The sequence below is a fragment of the Drosophila montana genome, unplaced genomic scaffold (assembly GCF_035044405.1).
Source record: "Drosophila montana isolate Dmon_TW-CO22-7 unplaced genomic scaffold, ASM3504440v1 contig_3469_1, whole genome shotgun sequence".
Classification (NCBI taxonomy): Eukaryota; Metazoa; Arthropoda; class Insecta; order Diptera; family Drosophilidae; genus Drosophila; species Drosophila montana.
In genome coordinates this window covers 1-16,291 of record NW_026998350.1, presented here as the reverse complement: position 1 = coordinate 16,291, position 16,291 = coordinate 1, and the positions used below count along the sequence as shown (strand labels likewise).

Sequence of the window (16,291 nt, the reverse complement as noted above, 5' to 3'; positions counted from 1 at the left end):
TTAAGTAAAAATTAAAAATAATCCAAATTAATTATATTTATTATGAATATATCATAAACTAGAAAAAGGAAGGAAAAAAGTTATTGGGTAAAGTAAAGAAATTTATTATAGAATGAAGTTAGGATCTTTGCAGAATCTTTGTAGAATCCTTGTAGAATAGTTGTAGAATAGTTGTAGAATTTTTGTAGAATACTTGTAAAATATTTGTAGAATCTTTGTAGAATATTTATAGAATCTTTGTAGAATATTTGTAGAATAGTTGAAAAATTTTTGTAGAATATTTGTAAAATGTTTGTAGAATATTTGTGGAATATTTGTAGAATCTTTGTAGAATATTTGTAGAATCATTGTAGAATATTTGTAGAATATTTGTTGAGTCTTTGTAGAATATTTGTAAAATCGTTGTAAAATATTTGTAGAATCTTTGACGAATCTATATAAAATATTTGTGGAATATTTGTTGAATATTTGTAGTGTATTTAAAGAATATTTGTAGAATATTTGTAGAATATTTGTAAAATGTTTGTAGAATATTTGTAGAATCTTTGTAGAATATTTGTAAAATCTTTGTAGAATATTTGTAGAATCTTTGTAGAATCTTTGACGAATCTTTATAAAATATTTGTAGAATATTTGTATAATCTTTGTAAAATGTTTGTTGAATATTTGTAGAATATTTGAAGAATCTTTGTAAAATCTTTGTAGAATATTTGTAGAATCTTTGTTGAATATTTGTTAAAGCTTTGTCCAATCTATGCAGTATCTTTGCAGCGTGTTGCTGGCTCCAAGGTATCTCCCAGTCGGGCACGCCCGATTAGAGCTCTCTTTACTTGTTTGTCGCCGTGTGTAGAGTATATTGTTGCACCTATGCAAGAGGCAAGAGCAAGTGTATATAATCTTCGGCAATCCGAAGCTAACTGTTCTGGCTAGTTTGTTGTATTTTTTTTTTTTGTATTTTGTATTTATTTTTTGTTTGCTAGCTAACTGTTGGCTGTTGGCTACTTAACTGTTTTTAATTGAAACCAGTTTGTGTAATTGTTTTTGGCTCGTCGCTGCAACGCCTTATATGCCATAACTCGCTTATGTCAAACAGATTGTCCGTGTAATTTGTGGCAACAGCTTACAGTTGATATGATTGATGCGAGTGAGTGCAGTTGTGAGTGTACTCACATATATTTGTGGCCATATTCAATTTGGCCAAGTTGAACGTGTGCGTTGCACGCAACGCAATGTTGTCTTTGTCTTTGTCTTTGTCTGTGGGTAAAAGTTTTCACTTGTTCTAGTTAATTTCGAAGTGTGACTAAAATGAGTAAATTGTTGTTAATTATGTTGAACCAATGACAAATGATGTTGCGCCAAGAGCCAAGAGCTGTCGCTTATCAATTTGGAGCGGCGCGGCAAAGTCTTTGTAGATTCCGCAACCAAACAACATTTGCAACTTGCGGCACGTGCAACAGGCCGCTTGTCCAGGCACGCGATGTCAAGACGGCACAAACGAACGGTACATAACACCAGCTTCATCATCATCATCAACCAACATCTTCATCATCATCAACCAACATCATCATCAGCGTGCACACGCTGCGTATACTTGATTTAAGGCCTGGCCTGGCCGGCAGCACATCACGTTAATTAGCTGGCTTAAAGAGCTCACATTCACACATCAAAACATTTCTTATACAATTTGTCAAAACAAACTTATACTTTCGAGATATAAGAGCGTAAAGACCAAAGCCGAAAAAAAGAAAATCAAATAGAGAAAGAAAAACTCGTTTAAGAGCAGAGCGTGCGCTAAGTTTTCGCCGACTTCCTCCAGTCTCAGTTGAGGCCGCAGTCGCTTCGTTGACGGCGACCTTGATAGACGTGCCAGCGGCTGCAAGCTGGCCAAGACGAGAAGAAGAAGAGCTGCCACAATCAACACACAAAAAAGCTTTCTTCATTAGTTTCTTGTAAAAATGTTATTGTTTTTGGCGTGCTTGTGTCTGGCACGAAGTGTTTCAAAAATCTAAAAGAAAAAAAAAAAGAGAAAAACCAAACAACAACAAAAACCAAATCAAATCGAAATATGTGTAAAATGTGTGAAGTGCAGTCGAGAAAACAGAAAACAACAACAGCTGCTGCTGGAAAAGTGTGCGTGGAAATTCGTGTGCTCAGCTGAGACCCCAAAACAAGCCAAAACAAAATTAGTCGAAATAAGTCCAAAAGAATTACAAAAGTGGTGCGAAAATCCAAAACTTGAGCCAAGTTCTACCGTTAAGCAGCAATTGTTCAGTTCGCGAGGTGTTAATTTATTCATTGGCCGGAAACTTAACAAGCTGTGAGTACACAATTTCCATTTCCCAAGACAAATTTCAGTTATCTTTCAATTGTGCAAAGATTATATACCAAGATGTAGCTGTACGTTATAGTAAGCTGATCCCGAACTATGTCAAGTATATCTCAGTGGAATAACAACTTAATATCAAAGAGTTCCGGGTTCAAACTTTAAGATTAGTGTGACAAACTGGGATTGTCCTTGACATAGGCCATACGAATCAGTTCAGAAATAATAGAAATATTATCTATTAATCATGTCTCTATCTACCCCTTGAGCCCAATAGAATTCACATTCGTATATATGTTATCGAATTGTGGAATTCAATATTTAAATGTTGGGCATATATAAAAATTGTATTTGCAGATTTAATTAATAAATTCTAGCCATTGTAACTCTGTAATAATAATATTAGTTAAAAAAGTAGTTAAAATTGAAACGTATAATTATATTATATAAAGGTATCTTTTAAAAGGAAATTTTATTTCTCATGAGTTTAATCAAAATATCTTCGAGAATTAAAGCATTTCATGCCACAACTCAAATATCGTTCCTTCGATTCGATATCTTAGTAGCCATATATCATATAATCTTAATAGAGTTATGCTTGATAAATGACCTATCGAGGTTTTATATATGCCACATATAGTTGCACAGCTTTAGCATGCCCTTTTTTTTATGCATATCTTATGGGGTGCGCTTAGAGAAAAGTAAAGAGGTTTTATTACTTTTTTGCCCTTTGGCATGCGCATTTCACTGTGGGCTGCCCTTGCTGTGCATTTGAATGAAATTAAGCTTATCAGACCATTGAGTTTAGGTCACTGGGCAGGCGCTTCGAATAGATCAAGATCTTTTAAGGTGAAAGTAATTTGCCGAAAAAGTGCCAAGGCACCAAAAACCAAACCAAACCAAACCAAGCCAAAGCCAAAGCCAAACCCGACCAGACCAGAGCCAACCAAAACAAAAGCCAACAGAAATGGTCAATTCGCGCTGGCCAGTCGAGTGGAGCTGTAGCTGGAGTTGAGTGCACTGTCGTAATTTAGTTTTAACAACTATTTGAGAAACCGTTGGCCAGCCCTATGTGGCGATCTGTGGAGCTGTGGCTAAAAGCACAAGTCCAAGTACATATTAAAGCACATTAAGGCGGCGAGCAAATGATGCGCTCCTCTGGCCACACAATGGACCAGGCGGCGCCGCAAATATGTTGAATAAATTTCAAATTTGTTATTATGTACGCTCCGGCTAGCCAGGGAGAGGGGGGGGGGGACAATGCTCGACTCTAACTAGCGTGTGTTCTAAGTGTTAAAAGTACGCCGAGTGTGACGTCGACTCCGCTGCACTCGGAAGTGTAGCGACTGCAGCCAGACAATGGCCCATAGCAATTGCAATAACAACAACAACAACAACAACAACAACAACAACAACAGCAACAACAACAACAACAACAACAATATGAACAACAACAACTACTACAACAACAACAATCAGACACAGCAGCAGCTGTACACTCAAAAAAAAAATGTTTTCAAAAAAATAAAAAAACTAGTTTTTTATAGAAAATATGATCCCAGAATATATTTATTTATTTAATTTTTTAATGGTCGATAAAAACAAAATATTTAATATCTAAAATTATGAAAATTAAATGCTGAAAGGCTAATATATAATTTTTAAATGATATTTTGTGGAATGAAAATATAATTGTTCTTAATTTTAATGTATTTTTTTATTAAGTAAAAGCAAGACTACAAAATGAATTCGAATTTATTTCTTACTTAATTCTTATTATTTTATCTATTTTTATTTTTAATATTTTCTGAAATTAAAAAAGAAAGGTTCTTAATTTAAATTTATTTTTCTATTTAGTAAAAATAGTATTAAAAATTTAATTCGAATTAATTTCTTACTTGATTCATATTATTTTATCTATTTTTATTTTTTTTTTAATATTTTCCAAAATGAAATGAAGTGAAAGAAAGTTTCATAATTTCAATTTATTTAAAATTGCACTACATTTAAATTTAAAACAATTCGAATTAATTTCTTACTTGATTCCTTTTATTTTATCTGCTTCAACCAAAAACTATCAATTTTGTTGAATATGTTTTATTTTTATTTACTTAATTTAATTGCGATCTAAACTTAACGCAAGCATTTTGCTGAGTGTAACTGCGCGCCATCTGCGTGCTTCTAGCGCAGGTTACAATGCGTTCTGCGGCAAAACAGATACATATATGCATGGATATATATATATATATGTGCATCTGTATCTATATGTAGAGAAGCATAAATTTATGCGCAAACTTAGAACAATGTGCGCATAGCTATCGCCATATCGTGTTGCCTAATAATTAATGAACGTGCATGCTAGCTGCTGCCTCTGCTGCTGCTGCTGCCTCTGCTGCTGCCTCTGCCGCTGCTGGCATGGTGCATGCAGCAGTCCATGTTATCTGTAAGGCGCGCAAAGTTCAATTACCTGTTAATTGAGTTTAGACGAATGCAAAAAGTCAAGACCCGCAGCAGTCAGCAACAATTCCCAGCAGCAATCGCAGCAGCGTGCAGCATCATCAAAATCACATCATTCAACATATTGCCGCATCTCGATTCAAGTGCTGCGCCAGCTAAAAATAGGAAAGAAATAGAGAGAGAGAGAGAGAGAGAGAGAAAGAAAAGAAAAACCAAATACAAACTGAAAATCAGGTCATTATTGTCATTAAATTGTTTCAAAATGCAAGAGATTGGGCCACAGCAGATCCGACAAATAATACGGACACACACACACACACACACACATAAATCAAAGACATGTATTATAAACATGTAAACATATGAGCATATTTATTGTTAATCTCCAAATGCCAGCTAACTGTACAATTCGGTTCAGTCAATGAATGAATGTGTTGACTGCTCAAAATCAAAAGACTTAGGCAACGAACTTCTTTTTTTTGTGTTGAACAGCTCAATCAAAATCAAAAGACTTAGGCAACGAACTTCTTTTTTTTTTTTTAGTATTTTTCGGCCACAAAATTTTACTTTCAAATTAGGCCGCAAAAACTGTTGCTTTTTATCGCTTTCTTCTCATATTCTGGCCAACATATAATGATTGTTTCCACTTAGCCTTTGTTGTTGTTGTTGTTGTTGTTGTTGTAGTTGCTGTTGTTCTTCTTTTGAATAGCAGCTGGCAGAAACTATTATAAAGCTTAAGTGTAACTAACAGTTAGGAGTCCCCAATAATATTTTTCTGTTCGTTTTGTTTGTGTGAAATATTTATGTAAATTATGGTCAAGCAGCTAAGGTGCAAATGATTAGCGGTATAAACGCTCAAATTCAACAACTACATTGTATATATAGTTATCTGGCTGTGTGTGTGTGTGTGTGTGTGTTTGTATGTAGATTAAGCAGACATAACTGCAGCGCATTTGTTAACGGTACTAACTTGGCCACAACCCGGCCGAGGCCTTGGCATGTAGCATACGCAGCTCGTTCCCAGGCGACGACGCACTTGCTCCACACATTCACATTCACCGCTGCATAATTCTGGCTCGGGTTGCCGTTGGAGCTAGTGTGTTTATAAGTATACATTTGCTGCCAGAACGAGTTTTAATTGCAACATTTGTTTAAATGTTGTCCGTTAGCTGCCGCTGCAACCAGCAACTAGCAACAACAACAGCAACAACAACAAGCACTTGGCGTTTGATGCTGCTCCATTTACAAAAATGGACGCCAACAATTTTTGCCTCATTACCGCCGCTTAAAGAATGTCACCTCCAAAGCTGTGAGTGTGTGTGTTTGTGTGTGTGTGTGTGTGTGGACAGGCGCAGTCAGCGGGGAAATCTGAACGTATTTGTTTTTCTGCTCTTCGCCTTTTCGCGTGTTTTAATTAGTGGCGCGTTTTCACCAACGCCAGCAGCAGCAGCAAATTGTACAACTTATTTATGGCTTAAATGTGCTTGTTGTTTTTTTTAAATATTTTTGCCAGAGCAGCAGCAACAACAACAACAACAGCAACAAATCGGACCCAGTCCATGCAGCGGCGCTCCATGATGCGCTTGCTACCATGTGGCGCACCAATTTTGGCTATTCCTGCTGCCAGCTGCTGCTGCTCTTCTTCTTCTTCCTCTTCCACTGCTGCTGCACAGCCACGCCCACGGCTGCAGCCGCAAGAAGAACAGCTGGCGGCCAGGTCATCGGCGCCACCTACTTGGCAGCGACCCGAGCGGCTGCCTTTGCCGCCACGGACAACAACAACAACAACAACAACGGCGACATTAAGAGAAATCAACTAGAGGATTTAATGCCAGCGAATTTACTGTTAGAGGATCTGCAACAGTCTAACGGACAGCTAATCAATCTGACAAGGCATCACGATGGCGATCTCTTCTATACGAGCGGTGAGTACCCGCATCCAAGTCCCAAATCCAAATCCAGCTCCGGCCTAAGCCGTGTGGCATGTTTACCCGTTGACAGCAGCATTAATTTCCAGTATGGCCAGCTTATTAGACGCCGCTCACGTTCCAGCCGAACCGCATCCCAGCCAGACTTGGCGCGTTCTGTTGTGACGTGCTTAAATCAAGCTGCTATACATCTTCCCCTCCCCCTCCCACCTGCTTTGTTGATTTTACAGTTTCTCTTTCTGTTTACGCAGGTCTCGGCGGCGGCGCTTGCAATGCGGACACCTGCATCGGGCTGTCCAGCGGCACAGCGGCCGTGGTCCGTCTGGGCGGCGACTCCAACGGTAAGTACTCGATTAATATGGAAATTTGTTTGCCAACGCGCACTCAACGCGTCTCTTAATCTCTGTCATTGTGTTTGCTTTTAGCTGGCGATGGACTGGGTCACGCCTCGGCCTCAGCCTCGGCCTCAGCCTCGGGCACGCTGGCCAGCGGTCGGCTGGAGCTGCTCACGCGCCGCATGAAGCTGCAGCAGCAGCAGCGCGACAATGGCCAGGCTCTGGGCATGTCCGCCGAGGCGGAGGGCTGCAGCTGCCGCTGTTTGCCATATTTGCGCGCCTATCGCGAGGATTTGGGCATCTGCGTGGATGACATACATGGTAAGTGGCAGGCGGCTGGAGTCGCGATGATCGCGGAAGCGTTTGCCGCCAGTCGAAATAATTAGTCAGCCAATTCGTTCGCAAATTGTGTGCTCCATTTCCACATGGCAGCGGCAGCGGCTCAGCTGGGAAATTTCCCTACAATTTTCCCACATGTGAGAGGCCATTGTCTGTGCGCCATTTGGCCAAAATCACAATGGTTGCTCAACTATTTTTTGTTTTTCATTTTTTTTTTATTGCGAAAAAGAAATGCTGTAATAATAACAAAATTGTGCAGGGCTGGCGCTCAAATTGCAGAATGAAAACGAAACGTGACGCAAATAATGCGACAAAGAGACGAGCGAGACCCCAATGAAAGCTTGTCGAAACCTAAATGCTCTACAATTGACAATAGATTCAAGAAACGGTGTTCTGAATTAGAAGACAAGTCGCATTTAAAAAATGAAAACAAGTACTAAAATTGCAAGCGCACTTTTATTATTATTACTATCATTATTATTATTATTGTTATTATTATTTTATTTATTACTATCATTATTATCATTATTATTATTATTATTATTATTATTATTATTATTATTATTATTATTATTATTATTATTATTATTATTATTATTATTATTATTATTATTATTATTATTATTATTATTATTATTATTATTATTATTATTATTATTATTATTATTATTATTATTATTATTATTATTATTATTATTATTATTATTATTATTATTATTATTATTATTATTATTATTATTATTATTATTATTATTATTATCATTATCATTATCATTATCATTATCATTATTATTATTATTATTATTATTATTATTATTATTATTATTATTAGCATCGGCACACTAAACAGGAAGTAAAGTGATCAAAGACAACATTTTTAACAAATTATTAATACTATTATTATTATTATTATGATTCTTATTGATATTGTCATTATTATGATTCCTATTCTAATTATTATGACTATAATTATGAGTAGTTACAAACTATTTGCCTTTAGCTAAGGTAATACTACATTCGTCAACTAGCTGGGGATTTGAACCAGCAACCTCTATTTAAAAATAATATATTCAATTCAAGTCAACATAAATTCATTTAGTTCCTCTTTATAAAAGAAAATAATTACTTCACTTCCTTAAAGCTTAATAAATAAGTGCTGCATTATATTGACATATGAAGAAGCATACCAAGTTCAAACCCAAATAATTCCAAAAGTAATCAAAACTGATGACTTAGTGAGTGTGTCTTAAAAAGTGTGAAGACGATATTGATAGTTAAAAGAGCATAAGCTTAGCTCTGGCTCTTTACTTGCGTAACCAGTTCACCTTATTTACACAGTTGCACTTCCTGTGTGCCAAAGCTCATCAAAACTCAAAGTTAGGGTATATAATAAAAACATAACAAACAGTAGCTAGTATGTCAAAAATTTACCATTATTGAACAAATCATTCGAGTTGCCAGCACTTTTATGAATGGAAAAAAATGCTTTAAGCCAACTTTCGCTGCCAGCTACAAATACAATAATAATAATAGAAACAACAACAACAATTAAAATCCAACCGACACAATTAAAGACGGAAAGTAAGAGCATTTTCGAAAACAAAAACACTTTTGCACTACTAAACACAAAGGGGAGTCGACAATTTTGATAAGGGTCTCGCCTGATCGATAGTTATCGATGTTATCACAGCTGCTATTAAAAAAAAACAGTATGGATATTATTTCTAGCTTTTGACCATTACAATGCGAGAGACTTTCTCATTTTTTTTTTTGGCTTTTGCAGAATGCTCTCTCTCACCATTTGTCAGCGGCTCATCGTCGGAGAAAATTCCATTTGTGTTTTTGCCACTGCGCGGCCAAATCATTTACCCCAGCAGAGAAATCAGTTTTCCCAGTAAGTAACCCCACTCTCCTCCCTCCCCACCCCTTTTTCCACTCATTAGCATATATATTTGTATGTGCTTACCTGTAGATATACTCACGCCTGTGTGTGCGGTTACCGGCGCCCAGTACTTGGGCTCGAATGGCTGGTCGGATCTGCGTAACCCCATTGACACGGACTATCCATTTCGGATGTTTCGCGACGAGGGTCGCAGCTTTCTGCAGTGGCTGGGCGAGACGGAGCTGCGCCAGAAGATGCAGGGTCGCCTCATTGTGGTGCATCTCGTTTGCCGCGACATGACTGTGGCCCTCAATGCCAGCCAGAAAGGTGAGTCTCAAAATAAGATTAAGACTGATCGACTAGTTTATACCCTGAACACAGCGACGTGCTGTCAAAGCAAGCATCTATGAGATAAGCTTAAAAAAGTATAATAAGATACTATAGACAGACGGACGGACGAACAGATCAGGATTCAGGACAGAAATACCCTACCCTAATCAAGAGAGGCTTACCACATGGAACTCTATCTCGATAAATCGATTTTTGGTCGATAAGATTTCGCTATCTATTTATCGATTGAAAGAAACTTGATATGCGCCAGTAAGACAACCGGACAGACGGACAGATCAGGATTCAGGATAGAAAGACACTTATCAAAAGAGGCTGACCATCTAGAACTCTATCTCTATAAGATTTCGCCATCGATTTGTATCGATTCAACGAAATTATCGAACGAATGCTTGGAAATTAGGCGATTTATCGATAATTTAAAAGAATCTTGAAATGCGCCCGTAATACATACGGATGGACGGACCTACAGGTCTTTTTACCCATTTCGATAGGCTCAGGATAGAAATACCCTAATCCAAAGAGGCTTACCACATGGAACTCTATCTTTCAGATCATCTGATGCCGCCCAAGAATGTGCATTCGCCGTGCGTGGCCTTCCGGGTGAATGGCAGTCCGGTCAAGTACACACACAGTAAGTAGATGCTGCAGCTGCTCCAAATTGTGCCCAGTTTTGAGTCCAATTCTAAATCCGCCCTTAGATGTGCCGGAGGTGTTCTTTCAGCCGGCGAACTCGACGACTCTGGCCTCCACCTCGGATGGGATGAGCATGCGCGAGTATGTGGTCATCGGCATCTGCAGCCTGCTGCTGGGCCTCATCTATGTGGCCTCCGTGTTTCTGTATCTGTACATGAAGAAGCGCAAGAGTCGGGGGCGCCACAGCTCGCGTCACTCGCTGGACAATCTGGCCAATGAGATCAACTATCCGAAGAACGACCAGGTCACATATGGCGCGCCCTTTAGCCGGGTGGGCAGCATCTACTCGGCGAACAGCATGGGTCTGGGCCATGGCGGCAGCGGCAACGAGGCGGGCACGCGGGCCAGCATGGCCAGCCTCAAGGATGACCTGGGCATTGTGAAAAACAATCCGCTGCTGCAGCACTTTCCGCAGCTGGGCGAGCGGGAGCACAACTCTGGCTTTGCCAGCGACATCTCCAACTCGAACTCCGAGTGCGAGATGGAGGAGAAGATAAAGGTGAGTCCTTTTCACTATGCCCATGAGCTTTGCTAGACAGCCCGACTTGATTCTACTGCAGAGCTCGGTTTCGGTTCTGGTGCATCCACAGCTGAACATGGCCAACAACAACAACAACAACAACAACAAGTCCCCGAAGTCGGGTCACGGCCACAGCGCGGATAATTCCTCACTGGAGTCGGATGATTTTCGGCAGGACAACGAGTGCCTGCCCACGGAGAATGTGGCCGTCATCGAGGATCTGATGAGCGAGGAGAAACTGGAGAATCTGCGTGCCATGGTCAATGGCAATGTGCGCAAGAAGCTCTACTTTAATCCAGCCTACTTCGAGCCACATCTGCTGGCGGTATGTCGAAATTCCGCTAAAATCCATGTCCATCCAAATGACGCCCAGTCTCTCTCTCTCTCTCTCTCTCTCTCTCATATCTTTGCAGGAGCCGCCGCAAGCTGCCATTGAGTTTTTGCAAAAGATTCGCGAGGTGATCGCCATTGCCAAGTACAAAATGGCCGCCAAGCGTTACCAGCCATCGCTCAACATCATTCACGAGGAGGCCAGCCTGGACTCTGGCGGGGCCAGCTCGGCCAGATACAATGTGCCGCTGCAGCAGAATCTGCAGGCGAAGAGTCTGGGCGACAAGCGCAACAGCATCGAGCAGTGGCTGCAGAGTGTGCCCAATTCGGAGCCAGCCGAGCCGAAGAAGAAGAGCAACGGTTCACCCAGCAAAGGCTCCACGCGCAAAGAGATCACCGCGCCCAAGGAACGCCCGCCGCCGCCGCCGTCTCCAATGCAAAAGTCAAACACTGAGCAGCAGTCCAAGCCGGAGGCACAGCCCAGCGCCAGCGCCAGCTCCAGCTCCAGCAAATCCAGTCCGGAGCCCGTCAAGCCCAAGACGCCAAACTATGAGAGCTATACGGCCTATTCGGCGGCCGTGTCCGCCAATGTGTATGGCTTTGCGGAGACGGGGGGCGAGATCTACAACAATCCAAAGTTCATGCTGGCCGACTCGCCGGCCGGCTCGATGCGCAGCACCTCGAGCCGATCCAAGTCGTTGCGGAAACGCGGCGATGCACTCGATCAGTTCGCGGCGGCGAACAACTCGACGCCGACCTCGCTGAACTCGTTCGATCGACAGCATTACAATATGCTGCGGAACATGAAGCCCGCAGAGATCATTTACGATTCGCTGAAGCGCGAATATGCAGCGCATATACCGACGCCGGACTACGACAGCACCATCGAGAAGAAGATCAAGGAGATCTACAGCAGCACCCAGAGCAGCATACCCTCCGTACCGACGCCGGACTACAGCTCGCTGAGTCGCAAGTCCCTCAAACAGTTTCAGCCGGATTCGCCCATCTACAGGCGCAAATCGCCGCAGTACCTGATCGTCGACTACGAGACGGACAGCCTGGAGCGCTTGGAGCCGAGCGCCAAGCGCAAGAGTTCGCATTCCTCCAGCTCGCCCTCGTCCGATGTCAGCTCACAGCTGAGCCCCAGCTTGAGCACAGCTTTGCCGCTGGAGGAGGAGCTGGAGATCAGTCACACGGTGTACGATCGGGTCAATGGATTTCGCAAGGAGGGCGACCTCAAGAAGCGCCTGCTCGCTGGCAAGCATGACAGAGCAGGGCAGAGCCAGGCGCAGCGGCACAAGGAGGCCGCGGCACGCATCAAATACGACACGCCCTTTCGCGGCAGCATGACCATCGAGGTGGAGCACGAGCCGCCCTCCGACATGGAGCGCACAGACAGCGATCAGTTCGAGCCGGACACCCTCGATCGCAAGCCGAAGAAGCAGAGCTTCTGCGACATCAATGCCTGGGACAAGCATGGACGTCAGAGCAGCACCGAGGATTACAATCAGATCAACTCGCTGCCCGATCTCAGCCGCCAGCTCGGCACGCCGGACAGCAGCCAGCTGGCCAACGGCAAGCCGCGCACCGCCTCCTTTATTCTGCGCTCCAGCAACTCGTTTCGCAATCTGCGCGAGATTTACGAATCGCCGCTGGCCGTCCAGGAGCACGGCAGCAGTGAGGCCCAGCAGCGCGAGGAGCAGGGCCGCATTCTGACGCTGGAGGCAAAGCATTCGCGCCGGCAGCGCGGCCTCCAAGGCTCGCCCACGCTCTCTGTGGTGGATGTGGCCAGAGACAGAACTACCATAACTATATCCTCGCCCAAGCCTGCCGACAAACGCCAGCCGACGTCGCCGCCACGCCCCAAGCTGAATCAACATTATTGCGCCCCGCTGGTGCATAAGAAGCGTCCGCTGCCGCCGGCGCCGCCGGCGACGCCGCCAGCTGGGCCGAGCTGCTGCCACGGCGAGCGGCAGGAGGAGGATGCGTACAGCATGCACAGCGAGATAACCGAGCTGACCGGCGTCTCGGATACCCTGGCCAACTCGGAGTTCGACAACTCGTGCAACAACACGATGTCCAGCGTCATATCGGCCATGACGGAGCCCAAGCCGGAGCAGAAGGCGCAGCTGGACGTGGACTACGATGGCATCTACGGCAAGAAGATGAATAGCTTGCGCAATGATTATAGCCTCAACAAGTATCTCAATCGGCGCAAGTCCCAGAAGGATAAGCGAGACGAGAATGAGCACGAGCTCAAGGATCCAGCGGAGCTGGAGTCGAGCAACAACAACAACAATGCGAAGACTCTCAAGGATGTGGATGTGAATCAGTTTGATGCGCTGTCGATTAGCTCACGGTCGAACCGCAGCAGCAGCCATCTCTCGGAGCGCACCAAGGAGCTCTATCGGAATGCGGGCGTTCCCGTCGGCATCGCCTATCCACAACGCGCCACCAACAGCAGCAGCAGCAACAATCCCAGCTCCAATGCGAATGTGAGCGTCAATGTCCAGACCGTTTATCGCTGTGAGATCGAGCCGGCGCAGCTGACGGCGGGCATGCAGATAGCCATCGGGCTAAAGGATCGCGCCAAGAAGGCGAAGGATCTGAAGAATGCGTGGCGCAAATTTGTTCACATGGCAGCCAACAAGTTCAGCCCCAGTCAGAGTCCGGCGCCCACCTACGGCACCAAGAGCTCGACGGGTGGCTTTCTGGAGGCGCTCGGCGGCGACGATGGCATCGCCTCCATCATTGAGGAGGCGGCGGCGTTTGCGGTTGCGGCACAGCCGGGCTCGGCGGCGGGACAGGTCGGCCAGAGCCAGAGCCAGAACTATTACGAGCAGCGCTTTGGACAGCTGGACAGCGGCTACATGAGCACCGACTCCACGGAGCTGTACAAGCGCAACGTCTACGATCGCTACAACTTCAAAATGTTGAGCGGACGCGGCGGCGGCGGCCAGATTATACGAGTCGACACCATCGAGGACAACGAAGAAGAGAGCACCAGTCCAGGCCGCTTTGAGGATCTCGAGCACATGGTCTCGCCCGGCAGCAGAGCAGCGGCGGCGGCGGCGCCCAATGCCAGCGAGGACTTGAGCGATGCCGAGTCGGACAAAACGCTGACGCGCTCCAAATCGAATGTGGCACGCGGCGGCAGCAGCAGCACCACGATGTCATCCTATTCCTCTGAGGATGAGCAGCGGCGCGGGCACAGCACCTGCTGCGGCTCATCGGATGAGGAGACCAATGCCGAGGACATGTGCGAATCGGGCGCGGAGAGCATCGAAACGCACTCGGTGCTCTACAAGATGATACGCAAAAGTTAGCTTTGTACTTATTTTAGGGATGTGCAATATCCAAACCAGACGAAAGACTTCCACTTGGCCAAGCCAGCCAACAGGTGCAATAATAACACGATTCTTGCCAAACCATAAGGTGCAATTCTTATACCCAACTCTAAGCAACATTAACAGATATATATATATACATATATACAAGTTGGAGGGAGGAGAAACTGATACTAACAAAGCTGATTCCTCCCCCCTCCCAAACAATCAATACTCTATATTTAACTAGTTTGTAGTTTAAAATCTATATCTAATCTAGACAAAATATATATATATATATATATATATATGTATGTGTCTAGATTACATCTTATCAGCTAGCTATCGGACGCGAATTGTGATAAATATTATCAGTCTTTGGGCCGGAAATGTGCAATCTTTATGTTAGTCTCAAAATAAACAATATAGGTATATATATATATGTATAAGTTTACCTTTAGTTTATTTAATTTTTTAATAAATAATGTATATATTTTCAGAAAAAAAAAACATGCTGAGAAAGATACAGACTGGGAGAGATATTAGATCCCATTCAATTAGCACGAACTAACTTATCAAAACCGTGTAGATAAACTAACAGAAACATTCAGTTGGAAGCCTAAAAGCTGCAGGCGAAATATTATATATAATTATATAACATAATATAATCTATTAGTCGGTCAGACCATAAATTTGATATATTGAAGAGTTTATATTTCCCGAAGCTATCTTTTGGATCGAAAGTTAGCATTAATACGGACCCACAAGTCGGGGAAACAGTGGTCAAAGTTTGTAGTTAATCACAAGACGATTCAAATAGTTTATAAGAGTGGACTAGTCGGGAGTGCCCGACTAGGAGATACCCTGAACCTAGTACTAGTAGGATCTACATTCCAGCTAGCTCTTAGCTAGCTCTTATAGGCTCTGAGATCGACGCGATCATACATGCGGACAGACAGACGGACGGACATGTCAGTATCGACTTGACTGATCAAGAATATATATACTTTCCTTCTGTCTGTTATATACATTTGCACGAAACCATTATAACCTTCTTGCCCATTTCAGTGGGTCCTGGGTATAATGAGGGGTTTACCAGTTCCATTAAATGAGTCATGTCTAATAAATTGATACGACAAAAAAGAGGGCTATCTTCGGCATGCCGAAGATTGAATACCCTTGCAGATCGAACCCTTTCATAATGCTCATAATGCTTTGCTCGTATCTAAGAAGCACGGGAAAAATAGTTCAAGCCGAGTATAGTTAAGTTACAAGAACCTTATTGTCAACCGATCGTTCCTATGGCAGCTATATAATATAGTGATCCAAATGGTTCCGAAATATGCACTGCGTGCAACAGAAAGAGGGACGAAAGCTTTAAAACTGAGAGACTAGTTCGCATAGAAACAGACAGACGGACAGACGGACATGGCTTTATCGATACGGCTCTTGATACTGATCATGAAGATATATACTTTATGGGGTCGGAGATGTCTCCTTATATGTGTAACACATTTCGAGGCAAAATTCTAATACCCTCTGCAAGGGTATAATAACCAACTGACCGAGATTCGGCTTGGTACTGATTGTTCGCCTCTCTAGGCTCTCAGCTGTCTTACTCTCTCTGGACATTACATTAAGAATTCTTGATTCGATGAGTGCTCAACTTGAACAGTTTATATATTGTTCACTTAGTGGTAACACAGACCGTCAGCAAGTGAACACGCAACGCGCAAAATCCGCAATAACATAATCTAAAAACATGACTAATTACGATACAGATAGTATTTTGCTACTGAATCCCTAT

General features: G+C 43.1%; 1 protein-coding gene across 1 annotated transcript; it reads left to right on the top strand.

The window, feature by feature from the left end:
* The first annotated feature begins 6,591 nt into the window (after positions 1 to 6,591).
* On the top strand, positions 6,592 to 14,711 carry sha (shavenoid). Its single transcript, XM_064691886.1, has 9 exons — positions 6,592 to 6,705; positions 6,960 to 7,076; positions 7,179 to 7,364; positions 9,166 to 9,276; positions 9,355 to 9,591; positions 10,166 to 10,246; positions 10,314 to 10,807; positions 10,869 to 11,153; positions 11,242 to 14,711. Exons 1-9 carry the CDS (start codon positions 6,609 to 6,611, stop codon positions 14,482 to 14,484), a joined length of 4,851 nt encoding a protein of 1,616 aa, XP_064547956.1. The 5' UTR covers positions 6,592 to 6,608; the 3' UTR covers positions 14,485 to 14,711.
* Positions 14,712 to 16,291: the final 1,580 nt, after the last annotated feature.

What these genes read in the sequence shown, in the direction of transcription:
- sha (XM_064691886.1), top strand. Translation starts at nt 6,609, where the DNA reads ATGCCAGCGAATTTACTGTTAGAGGATCTGCAACAGTCTAACGGACAG. An exon ending in CGATCTCTTCTATACGAGCG is followed by an intron (nt 6,706 to 6,959) that starts GTGAGTACCCGC and finishes CTGTTTACGCAG; the next exon opens with GTCTCGGCGGCGGCGCTTGC. An exon ending in AGATGGAGGAGAAGATAAAG is followed by an intron (nt 10,808 to 10,868) that starts GTGAGTCCTTTT and finishes ATTCTACTGCAG; the next exon opens with AGCTCGGTTTCGGTTCTGGT.